This window comes from Passer domesticus, chromosome 2, assembly GCF_036417665.1.
Source record: "Passer domesticus isolate bPasDom1 chromosome 2, bPasDom1.hap1, whole genome shotgun sequence".
Classification (NCBI taxonomy): domain Eukaryota; kingdom Metazoa; phylum Chordata; class Aves; order Passeriformes; family Passeridae; genus Passer; species Passer domesticus.
In genome coordinates, this window is record NC_087475.1 from 119,181,426 (window position 1) to 119,196,296 (window position 14,871).

Below are 14,871 nucleotides of genomic sequence, written 5' to 3' on the forward strand. Positions count from 1 at the left end.
CTAACAGCACTTACTCAGCAGAGGCAGAGTGAGATGTAAAATATCATTCCTGCTAGAAATGTTTATTAAAAATTTCCATTGCATCGCTTATTTCCTTGATCCAGGGAAAGCAAAAACAGAAGAGTTGTAAAGGCTTCCCCTAACCAGGAGCCTCTGGCACTCAGATGCAGGAGAAGATGCAGTGGCAGCTTTCTGTGGTCCCTCAGAAGCCACCGGCTCCTCACCTGCCTCTGCCACCTCTCAGCCCTTCCCAGTGTTTATCAACATTCCCTACAGCACCCTAGCAGGGGACACAGCCAGGCTGAAAACGGAGTTTTTTCTCCCTCGCTTCCATATTTCACTGCAGTTTCACAGAGCTGATGACACGGAACATTTTAATGTTGACACTCAAATCTCATTACGTTTATCAATGGGCAGAAAAACACAGTTTTTCAAGCTTTCCCCCACTTACCCACAGAGGGGGGCAAGGGTAAAAAATAACATATCCAAGATGAAAAAATGAATGCTTAAAAAAGAAACTTTTTCTTTTTTTTTTTTTAAGCTGTGCAGTAACTCTGCCTCTTATTCAGCACAAGTATCTTCTATTTCTAGGGAAAATAACACAAACAATACCACCTCCCACACAGGCTTCTGTCAGCAGATGCTGCATAAATGGAGCAGCGCATTGGTGGTGAGAGAAGCTCTGAGAAATTGTGTATAGAATCTGTGTTACCTAACAAACCTTCTCCCTGCAGCCCAGCAGCCTCAGGGCACCCAGCACCCAGTGCAAGGGAGATTCCAGTGCTTGCAGCAGCACTGCTGGAAGAAAGTTAACCCCAGATCCTTTAGTACCAGGGAGCTGGATCACAAACATTCCCGCGGTCAGCAAAACAGTCTCAAGGAAGACCTTGAACACAGCTACCCCTGCCTACCCCTTTCACCACAATTATGAAATCATTCCACATGAGTTATGGAGACCCAGAAAAGCTTCGTCCTGAGAGCTGAAAATATATAATAAGACCAGAGCTCTTTTCGTTCATCATGACAGAGGGCTTTAGTCTGCACAAAGTGGAAATTTATATCCAGTAAAAGTAAATGCAAAAATTTCTAGTCCTTTAGCACCATAAGCATCAGCCTTGGGACTACTTAAAATTGTTACCTGTACGACAGTAAAACTTACTTTCTTCATAGAACAGCAATGAAATAGCATTCTCCAAGCTGATCTTCTGCCTCATGCATTGCATGCTGCCTGTTATATATGGATGAAACTGAGCTACAGAATTGAGGGCCTTTTTTTTGAATAGAGTACTAGAGTAAATTTCTAGATACAATTTCAATTACCAAGAAAGGAGAGACAAAGTAATTTGTTTCCATCTTAATGATGCATCTATTAATTTATAATGTCTACAACCACTGCTCTTTATGAAATTTGAGCTCAAAATTATTAGTGTAATTGAAATAGTGCACAAGAACCACTTAGGAAGTGACCGGCTGAAGACACTAATTTCTAAACCTTCTCATGTCAGTGACAGGAACATTCCAAAAAGAGGGCCTGAAGAATTTTCTCACCTAGAGCTGGCAGACCACAGATGATCACAAGAAAGTTTCAACAGCCATTAAAGTAGTTATCCACAAACCCTTTAAAAGGCATGTTCTTTTTCTTTGGACCAGTTAGAGAAATTAGGAAGAGAGATGTGCTCTTATTTCAATTTGGGTGAACTTTGTTCAGTACAAAAAGCAAAGTATTTTTGGAATAGGATATAAAGAACTTGTGATCTCTCAAATCTCCTGCTTCTTACACATTAAAAGCTGCCTTCAGTTTTGCTCTGACCCCAGCAGCTCCTTGTGGCTATTCCCTCTGGAGAGGTGACCAGGAGGGATTCCACATATAAACCCTGTAGTGCATTTGGGCAGGGAGAGAGTCATCATGCCCTTGTCTCAGTGGGTTTTCCTTATGAAAAGCTTTGGGGTTTTTGTGATCATTTTATTTGACAGGAGTCACATCTATGAGCTGAAGAACAATGGGGATCACTCCTACGCTTGCTCTTGGGCCCTTGTCCAACAGCAAAAATAACTCCTATGGTAACATATAGTGTGAAAAGAAATGGTTGGAGTGTTCATATTGTCTTTTTTTAAAGCACTTTCTAACTTCACATTTTTCATCATCTGAGCTCATGCCAGTTCAGTCAATAGTCGAAAGATGACTCATCGTGTTGCTGGTTATGTAAGACACCTGAATGTACCACATTGTTCACTGCACCAAAATACAGCAAAGGAAAAAAACCCCTCAATTAATATAAGGCAGCCCTTTAGGTGCACATGAGCAGTAATATAGGATGGTGTATTTACTGTGAATGCAGAAATATTGACTGTTCAAAGGACAGCTGAAGTTTTGAGCACTGAAAGGTTTTGCAATCTCACAGTTGACAGTGAACTGTTTGAAGGACAGAAGATAAAGCTTTTTCAAAGAAAAAAAATAAAAGCCAAAGCAAAGCATGAAATTCCAGAGTGAAACAAATTAATCTGAGCTAAAAATTCAAGCTGCCTCATAGAAGAATTCCCTGCCTTGTAGTTAATACTTGTTATCCTTTATCTGGTCCCAGATCCAAACTTCATTGAGCCTTGAGCTGTGCAAAAGTAAACTGGTACATCAAATTGATATTTTAGCAGATGTTGGCTGAGCTCTCAAGCCCCACAGTTGTTTTGTCTAACAGGGAATCCTACACAGAATTAATGGAAAGTTTCAGAACAGCTTTTTATCTTATAAGATTAATGGAAGGCTGCTTTTATAGACACAAACCACTGCATGGACACTTTTGCACAGGTTGCACCCATTTATCCCATCACAGCAAAAGGAGCTATTGCCTTCAAAAAAGATATCCCACATCCTGAGGAGTGTGAAGAGAAAGCCCAAGTGTGAAAGACATTGCCCAAAGCAATGTCTCACAAGTGACATTCACAAAGAAATGAAATTAGGCATTGAAAATTCATCACCAAAAGAGCTTTTACCTCACTTTGTTCTAACAGAGTGCCCCATGCACAGTGTTGCTGGTTGGCAGGGCAGTGGGCAATTACTGCCATCAAAGCAATGTCTTCCCCACTGGAGTAATAGCAAGCAAAACCAAACCAATTAAGCATTGAGAGGTGTGAAGCCAAATAAAAGGTGGCCTGCTCCTATGTGATTCAGTATTTTATAGCTCACTTTAACTAGTTTCAGTTTCTGCTGTAAAATTCCTGCTCATGTGAGTTCCTCAGCTATTTGAAAGCTTACTCAAAAGCAATATAATTAATTCTGGAATTAGCCATGTGGACAAATTTTTCAGAGATGCAGTGGACCACTTGAAGATATTACATTAAGACTGGATGCCTTCCTGACTTATGTATTACAGTTCAGTCAAAAGGATTTGAAGATAAGATCATATAATGAATTTACGGTCTGTGTTACATTAGTCCTATCTAGCTTTAATACACCTCATTTTCTCAAATCTTCAAACATATTTAATTTCTTTTCTCCTCAGCTTTCATTATGTCCCAAACTTTTAATTTCTGGTTTAGTGCACCATAGATAAAAGTCACTTGCAATTTACTGCGCAGATCTTTCCTTGGATCAAGTAGCTTCCACAGAGCTTTTTATCTACAATAGGCAGAACTTTTTTCCTAAATTTTTCTCTCCCTTCATTACAGACATCACCTTCTTTTAACTAGTAACAGAGCTCTCTGCAGCATCTTGGCAAGGGCTTCCAAGGAGGGTTTGGAATAAATTTCCTTTGCATTTATTCACAAATAGAGGATGAAAGCTACAGCCTCTCCCACTGGAAGAGCAGCTGTCCTTTGAAAAGTCAGTTTCTCTTGTGCACAGAGGTCCTTCTCCACTCCTCAAAGCCAAAGCCACTCCCTTACATGGGGACGTCTCTGTTTCTTCTGAAGATCCTGCCACTGATTGTGTTGGAAATTTTTGACCGGGGAAAGCTTTTTTACCACAGAAGTCAGGTGCTGATTTAGTGCAAAGAAGGACAGACTGACAAGGAAGAGCCTGGCTGGGCACCATGCCACATGTTCCTGAGTCATCCCCTCCTCAAAGTCACACAAGGACTGGCTCAACCTCCCTTGACATGCTGCCCTTTCGAGTCCTTGATTTTAAGGCATCTTTATCAAATTTGCAAAAGAAAGCAGGTCTCTACTTCTGCAGTATGAGCTCTACTTAAATAGCTGCCACATACAGTTCTTACACTGCCTTTGATGCCCTTCTGCAACAGTCTCCCTTTTTAAAAGAAAAACTGAACCTGGTGGCTCTCAAGGAGCCTCTGAGAGGCAGCTGTACAGAGACTGTGGGGCATGACAGGACAACAGTTACAGAACTCATTAAAGCTAAACATTACCCAAGTTTTATTTTACAAGCCTTATAACTCTAAAAGCTCCAGGGAGATCAACTCAGATGTAGCAATGTTTGCCATGAAAACATTGTAGTGCTGTGAAGTGAAGGGCACACACACGTAATTCAGCAGTGTGTGTGTGGAACAGATCCACACACCATTGTACCCCCGCAGTCTTGGGGAAACACTCAAGTTTCCAAATCAGCTTGTCTGGGGTTTTTTTTGTTTGGATTGTAATACAGATCTAATTAATTCATCAACTGAACAAAGATCCTGAGACTGACTGGAGATTTTTAATCATTCAAATGCATAAATTTGAAAAAAACCTGCCAAATTCACCATTCTAACATACTTGTTATTTTTTTTCTCTTTACTTATAGAACACCAACAGTGCACTCAGCACTGTATAATCATATAAATTAACATTACCTCTCCCCTAAAAACTTCATGGTCCAGCATGACTAAGTCTTAAAAGTCATCACTTCTCTGAGGGCATATATTTGTTTCTTAATTTCCTCATGTTAAAGCCTTTACATTCTCAACATAGAATTACCCATTTTGCTAGCACATTTTACATTTTTGGTGGTAGAGGAAAACAAATGCGTTCTTCATGCAAAGATACACACAACTCTTTAAGTAAATGTACAGCATCTATGTCTACATGCTTCTGCTAATAAAAACCACAAACACAAAAAACAGAACAGGATTTAAAAATTAGCAAGCAGTTCTGATACATATTATTTAGTCTTGACTAAAGCAACATTTAAGTAAACTGATCTTGGTTTGGATCAACCAGATTTACATGCATACTCGTTAATTATATACTGTTAACAAGAAATAAAATTACTCTTGATGAAATTGGAAAAGGGATGATCTGGTTTTTGAGGCAAAAAGTATGTTTGTCTCACCCATGTACCTCATCAATTTGCCATTTATTCTCATGCCCTCAAGGCAACACAGATTTTGATTTTGATTTATGTCAGAGACTACAATTTTCCTGAATTTATTTTTTCCATGTGGCTGCAGAAGAGTAGGCATTAGACAAAGCCTGCAAATTTAAGTTAGGAACTACTATGAATTTTACAAGAAATTCCCCATTACAGGCCTAGCTAGTCATGCTATGAGAAAAGCATTTTTAGCTTTCTTTTGCTATGAGAAAAGCAAGAATTAAGACTATTTTTTCTCTTATTTCATAACATATTTCTTTTCTCTTTGTTTGTAAAAGATGCTTAAAGTCCATCAGGAAATACAATTAAAAAACCAAACCCTGATCTAGGAGCATGTAATAAAGAATATATTTTATTCTTGCTGTTAAAAAGCAAAGTGAGTTCCTATGAGACACCTCCAAACTTGCACTCAGGCAAAGGAGCCATCCTTCCTAAGCAACCTAGACATGTCAGACATTGTAACTGGCTAAAGCCTAGTGAGACAACATCTCTTAAAGGCTGCTGTTTGAGCTGGAGGTGGCACCTTGTCCTTCATACCAGGAGAGATGATGCATTTAAAGTCACTATTGGGGGAAAAAAAAAAAAAAACAAAGTAAAATGGCCAAAAGGCTAAGGAGCAGAAGAGCAGGGCACTCCAACGCCAGCTGACCAGGGTACCTGAGTGATGCTGATGCTACCACAGGCTAGCAAGTTGAGCTCCCTCTTCCACCACCTCCTGCTACAGCCTTAAATGGCTTCTGCACAATAGAGAACTAATTCTTCTTTAAAAGCAAAAAGTACCAGCAGACTCAGGATCCCAACACACCACTCCTGAAGGAAGACTTTGTGAAAGCATCACATCTCTCAATATGCCTTCTTAGCTCTGGCACTAAATCAGCAAAACCTCTGAGTGCATCTCAAGTGCTTTCAGGACCCTCAACCACAGCACTTCAGGCTTTTAAAGACTCTCTGTCTCTCACTGCTGCGATCCCACACCAGCAGCCAGAGCGTGCCTTTTTCTAATGATTATTTAACATTTTTATGTATGACTGCACAACTAACAGTTCTTCGCCGCTCTATGTGAGCTGATATTTCAACACAGCCAGTGTTTTATGTCAGCATAAATGAGAAGCTGTATGAGACTACCACAAGAATGCTTCCCAGATCATGTTGATAGTAAAATTTTATAAGATAATGTTGGCGCTTTTAACATCAAGCTTATGGATTAAATATGTCCCAAACACATTTAATGTATTCGAGTCATTTATCATTATCTGTTCTAACAAACTGGCAATATTTATCCTATTAATTCAGGCAAATGTAGGACTGTTTACTGAGTGGTGGAGAATTACAAGGATATGTTCAGACAAAAATAAACATAAGAAAACTAAAGTGAATATTGTTTAATGTAAAAATATGCCATCCTACTCAGCTCTCAAAATAAACTGCTAAATTGTCGTCGGCCTTCTGCTTTTCAAAAAAACTGATTGTTAGGCTAATCTGTCAGGACTGATTTGCATTTCTATATTTACTTTTTCTCACACCTTTAAAATATGATCTTAGTGGGTTTCAAGAAACCATTCAGAGAAGACCTGGACATTTTATGATTCCAAGATCAAATACACAGCTTGTTGCATTTTTTCTTCCTATTTTTACTTTAAAAATGTGTTTCCTTTTTGCTTTATTTTCCTTTCCACTGATCTCTGACTTCTCGATGCTCCATCTCTGTGTACTACTCCCTTTTCTTTCCAGTATATCATTTTTCCAGCTTCATTCAGGAGATCAGCTCCATTCCTGATCTCCTTCCTCTCTGTCTCCAGTTAACTAAGCCCTGCTCAGAAGTGAGGTATTGCCTGGGAGAGGTGTAAAGGAAAAGGTAGTTGACTTGAGAACTGTGCCAACATGAGTGAGTAACTTATGATGAGAAACCCAGGCAAGTGTGGCATTATCTCAGCAGGTGATTTTGAGTAGATAACATGAGATAAACATGAATTTTGTAAACTGTCCTTGTGCTTAAAAAGCTAGAAGTTGAAGCCATCCTGCCAAGTACCTAAAACTCCATGAAATTTATCCTGGAAGATAGAGATATTCCTGGTATTCACTCTGTTCAGAAAAGAAATTGCTTTCTTCACATGCTTGCTGAGCGGGGCATGTTGTTGGAATACAAAATCAGCTAATTTTTCCTGGGGTGGGTGGCACCAGAAATGTGGGAAACTATCTTGGCAGATGGGCAGAGAAGAGGAACTATGACAAAATATCTAAAAGCAGGTATAAGAGTCTGGCTACACTTTTTCTGCTCCTGCCAACCCAAAATTGCAATGCAGTGAAGGATTTACAATATCTTCATCCAGGCATATGAGGACAATTCCTCTGCAGTGTTTCCATACTGATCTTCAGAACAAGAATCAAGGTCAATGTCTCACAGCCTAATAAGAAAAAAGTTCAGTGGAAGGGCATTTTTACCAGGCAGTTGCATTGGTGTTAATGAATCCGTTGGGTTTGGTTTTTTTTAACTTTTTCAGTTTTCCATTTCATAAGGGAAAACTTAATTCTCTAGTGTTGAATCTTGTTATTAGGAGACAGAGTAACTTATAATAATTTTAGCAATAACATGGCTTGTGTCCCAAATGGTGCAAATAATTCATTGACTGTACTGGGTCTATAGCAAACTGTGAGCATCTGGCCTCCTCTGCTTTGATCAACATTTTCAAAGCCTACTTGAGAAAGATGGATGCTCTGTCCTATTAAGAGAACAATGGGAACTGGCTTTCTCTGTATCCAGAGAGAAGGCAGTAATACAATGTTCAGCAGTCAATGGAAGTTAGTGGTTTGACTTCTATTTGTGCCTTTGAAAATCTCCCCAGTGAGATTCTTTGTGTGAATTAGAGCTATGGGGTAATCTCCTAAATTGGAACAGAATCAATAAGCTAAATGAAAACATTTACCTCAAACTCTAATTTAAGCTCTGAGCTGATGGAATTAAAAATGTCGTATCTTTAATAGATGTACAGAAATAAAAGTGTCATCATTAGCTGATATGTCAGAATGAGCACGGGGCTAAAATTACTGTCTGAAACCTCGTGCAAACTCTACATTCAAGTGAAATAAAACACAAACACATTTATCACGTTTTTCTGTGGGTTGAGACACAGCAATGGTAGGAACACAGGTCACTGTTCCTGACTTTTGTTTGTATTTCAAACTAAAAATTACATTCTTTGCTGATTCAGGGCAGAATTTTACTTTATATTTCACATTGTCCTACTGTACACAGATATGTTAACAGAAATCATCTGAAAAACAAAAGTATGTGCTTTTAATGAGTTCCACACTTTCTAAACTAAAAAATCGCAATCATAATGTATTGCTGTTTAGAAGAATTTTATAATAACTTAGACACTTGAAAATAAACATTCCTAAGTATATGAGCTACTTGAAATTAATAACCTCAGTAATAAAATCAATACTGTCCTTATAGTTCTTAGTAATTTTTTCCAATATTGATTTTTTTTTGGTAAGGCACTGTAAGGCTTGCTTATTATTTGGATTGCTGATATTTTTTTGTCTATCATAAAGAGAAGCACTTTTATGGAAAATAATTGAAAATGAACATGTGAAATAACCAAGGAATGACTGCAAACAGCCAAGAGATAATTTTAAAGATTAAAAAATCAAAATTTGGAGACATCTGATGCTGAATAATTTTCCTTTGAAAAAATTGGAATACCCATAAAATGCAAATGTACTATTCAGTTACTGCTAGAAATTTAGTATGGGAATAAAAAAACTGTACAAAAACTGTGACTGTAATGATCAAATTCTCCTTTCTAGTAACAGGGTTAAACATAGCAAATTATGATATAGAAAAGATAAATTTCTGAGAGGAAGAGATATATAGCAAAAAATTTTACATATAAGATGGATACACATGTATAACACAAAAATAAGTAATAATAGTCAAAACAAAATTAAAAGAACATCAACTTTGTTAAGGGCAGATGACAGAGTGATTTTCTTACTTTCTCATTAGATTGGAACGATGATTATCACCTTTCAAAATTATCAGTATAAATCCCTGTTTATTCAAATGATTACAGCTGGAATGCTTTAAAATGGTTTCAGTGACTTCAGATGATGCTTCCCACAGATTTTTTTTCTCTAATTATTAATTCCAGTCTATTCTTCTTCTCTTCCTTTTTTCTTTGTCCCAATTTTTGTGTTTTCCATGTTATCTAAGTTAACACATTCACTTCTTACATGGGGACCAGTTGTCTCATCCATTTCACAGATCTCTGCTCTGTTGACAGCTACTCTAGGTGCATTCAGAGCTATTTTAAATATGAAAGCTGCTAACATGACTTTCTCAAATATGTCAGCTAAGACAATAGTTTCAAACTTTAAAGAGCCTGTAAAAACCTCCATAAAAAAATAGCAACTGAAACTCACTTAAAATAAAAAATATTCAGATTTGAAAAGTATTAAGTCACAGAAGTATTGATAGCTTTTCAGATAACAGACTAATTTTGAAGTATAAAAACTATACTGCTAATAAAGATTAGCATACAATCAAAGTATATTTGGCTGTGATATGATATAAAATAGCCTTCAATTTTCACAAAGAGTAAAAATTAGCCTCTGAAATCTACTGGGCTTGCATGTAGTGCATTTTTACAGCAGTGAATAAGGAGTCTGAAATCTGTAAAAAAAAATAAGCCTCTAAAGTCTGAAGTGTGACAGCCTGCCCATGCCTCCCAAAGTAGGTACTCCTGTCTTTTCAAAGTGAAGGCTTGACATTAGCAAAAATAAAGACCAAAAGTGCCATGAAGGAGGTGAGTGAGTGCAAAGTGTGAGTGGCAGTCCTTGGGAAGGGTGTGCACCTGCACAGGCTCCAGCCTGACACATTGGCAGGGGTTGGAAGCTCATACTGGGAACTAACTGCCTGAATATGATTTTTTGTGGGGCCCTTGGAGTAGGTGAGAGCATTCCTGGCTGACTCTCACTCTTTGTTTCTTTCTGTCCACTGTGGGTTGCTGCAGTTTGGCTCAAAATCCCTAACACAAGCCCAGAGGGCTGACTCAAAAGTTGGGTTTTTTTTCAGATTTTATACACACTCAATATTCATTGCATAAATGAAACTCAGCCTTGCTGCACTAGGGCACCTTCAACATTCCCATTGGTTTTGGAGAGAACAACAGCCTCTAAAAGTGGATTTTTTCCCCCAGCGTGTTCCAAGACCTATCATTAGCTTTTGCTATGCAGTGGGACTTCATGAATTTGAGTTTTAAAAGAAAAAATCAGTCAAAGAGAAGCCACAGTCAACTCTAATGTAAACAAACTCCACAGAAATTAAAAGCATTTGGTTCACAAACCTCAGGGCAGATTTCAATCCCACATCACTATGACATCTGGAAAGAAGGAAAGAAGGAGGAGAAAACCCTGTAAGAACAGCACAGAGCTTTTCCCTTTGCTCATCATTGTTTTTATTCCCTCATCTTTTCCTCATTTTCTCCTTCTCCCCATTCTCTTCATTTCTTCACACAGCACACACTTAACTGAACAGCTAGGGCAAGTCACATGCCAGAATTTTATATATGCCATTTCAGTTTGTCTCAATTATTTATTCATTTAACATGAAGTTCATGGGTTTATCACATTACACATTTGGAGGATTTTTTACAGAAAGATTTGTCCTCAATTGAATTAACAAATTCTCTTCAGTCAATTCCTCTTCACTCTATTTTTGCAGGGATTGTTTAACAATTTGTTCTTTTCCTCTCTTTGGAGCAGTTCATGTCTTTTTCTTGGAATGTAGTACTTCCATATATGTAAATATATGCAATATATACTAGGATTTTATTTTTTGCTAATATTTTATTGCAAAATAGATGGAGCACAAAAAGAAATAAATACCTAACATATTGTTTTGTAACGTGATAGCTTCTCCTCTAACTAGCTGCTCCACTCTGTGGCAGAAATTGCAAGGCCACCTGTGGATCCATTCCTAGTTATCAGTAATTTAGCCTATCAGCCCTAACACTACATGACATAATTCTCTGCTTACAACATATGTTGGCAGTTTCACTCTGTGAGGTCCATTTACTGAATCTACAGCACATAGCAAAACTGAGCAGTGTACACAGAGAAATCCCCAGAGTAACCTGATATTTGTAACCCAAAATGCTGCTTGATTTGTTTACAATTAGAAATATTTTAATTCAGGATTCTGAGATTTTATGCAACTTTTTATATGGTACCATGCTCACTGTGCTCATTATGCAATACAAGGCAATGTAGAGCAGAAATTAGCAACAGAAGCTTGCTATGTCACAGAAAATGGCACAAAAGAAGACTCCAAACAAACAAAACACCAAGCTAAAGTAGGAAGAGGGAACTCAGTATTTCTGGAGCTCAACAGGAGTTATAACCAAAGTAGGTAACCAAGCAATGAAACAATCTAATAAATTTGCAGCTACTGCGAGATATCTGAGCTTAACTGTGTGAATAACCCCAACTCATCATATTGGCTTTTAAAAGTTAACCTCAAAGAAAGTTTGGAAAAAAATGGGTTTTGAAAACTGATTTAAAACCATTTTTATGTTTTGTTTAATTTAGATTGCAGACGTCACTGTATCAACTGTTGTTTAAAACAATACTAATAATTAGAAATGGCAACAATAAAGCCAGATTAATTTTAAACAACAGAATTTTAACAGGAAGAAACAACACTTTTCATTTCACTTTAAGTGATTAAGCAAATCTAAGAATATTTGGCTCCAAAGTATGCATCCAGTTTAAATGAAGGCTATGAGAGGTTGCTGTTGACATAATGAAGATTATTACTCAAAATTAACATTTTTTCAGACTGCAGTACAGAAATGTGAACAGCTTAGGGCATACTTTCTAAATCTTTCGCTATCAAATACTGACTTGGCTCTGGTACTTCAAATTCCAAAGGTAAGGATTCAGCAGACCTATAAATACTCCTTTGGTGTACAGGAATATTTTTTAGTTCTGCAACACAGAAGAATAGCTTGATTAGTATTTGCAGAAATATTAAGGCTTCTGGATAAAATTTGTGCTAGGATAGAAGCATGTGCTTTTGAACTTGAACCACCCTACACAGAGGAATTAGATATTTGGCCTTGTATTAACTTGTGAAGTTCTGCATCAGCATTTTACAATTGTAGCACATATTTCATTTTCATTGGCAAACCACAACTCATTACAAGTCTAATTTATACATAGCCAAGTGGTATGGCTTGTCAAATAGGAACACATGAACTTGGAAAAAGCCAACATTTTCCAGTAATTTCAGAAATTTCAGTCTTCTTGAAAGGGAGAGTTAACAGCTTTAACATTTTCTATAGTACATCTGAATAGTTTCAGGAGCCAAATCTTTTATTCTGTGTTTCAGTGCCAGCACAAGGTTCCTTCAAAACCATCCTCCCAGTTTATATCCTTGAAATAGTACTCCATGCAAAACTTCTGTTTCTGGCAGCAGAACATCCTTATTTTCTTTTATTCTTTTTTGAATCTTGAGAATTTCTCCAACTCCTCATAAAAAGAGATCATGGAACGGGCTATTCTCTCAAGCACACAGATGAGAAGAGTAGACAGGAAAATTATAAGGCAGAATTTGAAAATAAAGAGTAACAAAGATTAATGAAGAATGAAGAAAGTTGTGATGCTCTAAATCAAAATAAAAATCAAAAAGGAAAAAAAAAACAGCAGAAAAAGAAGACTAATTTTTGGTCAGATTTCTGTCAAGAACTTTTCTCAAGCTGTGAAGGTGATAAACTACTCCAAAGGGTCTTTGACAAAAAAACCCCCACAACAAACAAACAAACAAAAATCAACACTCAAACAAACAAAACAAAAACCAACAAACAAAACCCCCAACAACAACACACAAAACAAACAAAAAACCAATCAAAACCCAAAACTGAAGCAAAAAACCCAAAAAAAAAAAAGAAAATGTGAGGTTTGAGAGCAAAGAAGCCTAAAATATAGTGATCAGTTGCAGTGTGCTCACCACTCCTACCTGAGCAACCCTCTTTAGCTACAGAAGTTAAAAACATTAAAGTGGCAACAATATTCTTGTCTCTTTACAATTGAAACACCTGAATTATCTGCTCAAAACCTTCTTACTTTAGTGCAATTAGTTTGCCTGAAATCCACATGCAAAAATTTATTATTTAGTACTCCTTATAGGAATTCTTTTAAATAAAATTCTGCTAGACATTTTATACAGAAACTTATTTCTGAAACAGTCTGCATGGCTATAACAATCTATAATTAAACCAAATATAAAATGGAAATAATTTACAAGAATCTATCTAATGGTTGTAGCTTTGTTTACCAAGATGTTTTTATAGCAATATTATTCACTCAAACCATACCATAACTGCTCTGTCCTGGCTTTTGGCAGATAAAGCAGAATACACAGGTATGTGCAAAGGTATATGCATACTTGTACTCTCCTCGCTAGACAGGAGCAAGACTGTATTTAATTTCTTACAGCCTTTAAAATACCTCTACTGTGTGTTGCACAAAATGTCATTCCAAAAGTTTCAGTGGAAGTCTAATAAAGCTTTTCATCACTCAGACTATGACCTCACTGTACATTTTGTTCTGAGAAATGTGCACAGTTTGCTTGTTCATCTGGTTTGTTTTTTTGGTTTTTTTTAAAGTGAATCCAATACATTGAATAAATTTTTATTCCTGATTTTCCAATATTAACTTTACTATGGAATACAATAATTACCAGTTAAGAATGATAAAACTGCAAAGCTTGAACATATTATTATTCTCATTAGAATTAGGCTCTAATTCTCAGTAGGTATCGAGCAAGGTATGTTGCTGCAGCTAGCAGTAACTAATAGTAGTTTAGGCTCCAGTTTTAATTTTATTAGAATGCCATATATGCTGAATAATGTCACATTGGACTGTTCATTTTTGCTCCAGCCACAGAGTGCAGTTTGTGCCATCCCCCTCCTGGAGAACAGGAACAGAGCTACAAGTCTCCCATTAGCTGTGGGGCTGCTCCCAGCCCTGTAAACACAAAACCAAAACCAGATATCAGAGATCTGCAGCTGGGATTGGAAGATATCTTGTGGCTCTCAAGCACAAAATAAAGTTCTAGTGAATTTTTTTAGAATGAGGCAGTAGGACTTAAATATCACAAAATTCTCACATGTAATATTGTAAGTTTTTTCTACATCATGCAATGCCAAAACCAATCCAAGCATCTTAAAAATGGATACTATACCAATTTTTTTTTCCTCACTCTCCCTCATTATCTCTAAATATATGAAAATTGAAAGTTATACAGTACTAAAATTTGGACTTCCAAGCTAATTATCCAAAATAATATACTACAAAATTATATTATGGAGACAGGTTCAAGATACGTTTTTGTCAAATGAAATTCTCTTTGGCTTCAACTAATCTTCTCTTGCTTAAAAAGTGTTACACAAACATGTTGAAAGCAGAGGCTCTGCATTAAAGATGGTGCTAAGCTGAGAAGCTCCACATGTGTGAACTAATGATGTAGCTGACAGTCTCAAAAATATCCTTAAAGAATACTTCACCCT

General features: G+C 37.0%; 1 protein-coding gene across 3 annotated transcripts in view; it reads right to left on the reverse strand.

Moving 5' to 3' along the window:
• ROBO1 (roundabout guidance receptor 1) overlaps positions 1–14,871 on the reverse strand; it is a 674,462-nt gene that overhangs the window by 482,724 nt on the left and 176,867 nt on the right. The window contains exon 1 of one of the 3 annotated variants that reach the window (XM_064410939.1): positions 15–127. The exons of the other annotated variants lie outside the window; for them this stretch is intronic. Coding sequence (XP_064267009.1) covers positions 15–84 — 70 coding nt within the window. The 5' untranslated portion in view covers positions 85–127. Of the gene's footprint in view, positions 1–14; positions 128–14,871 lie in introns of those variants that run through there. 3 annotated transcript variants of the gene reach the window in all.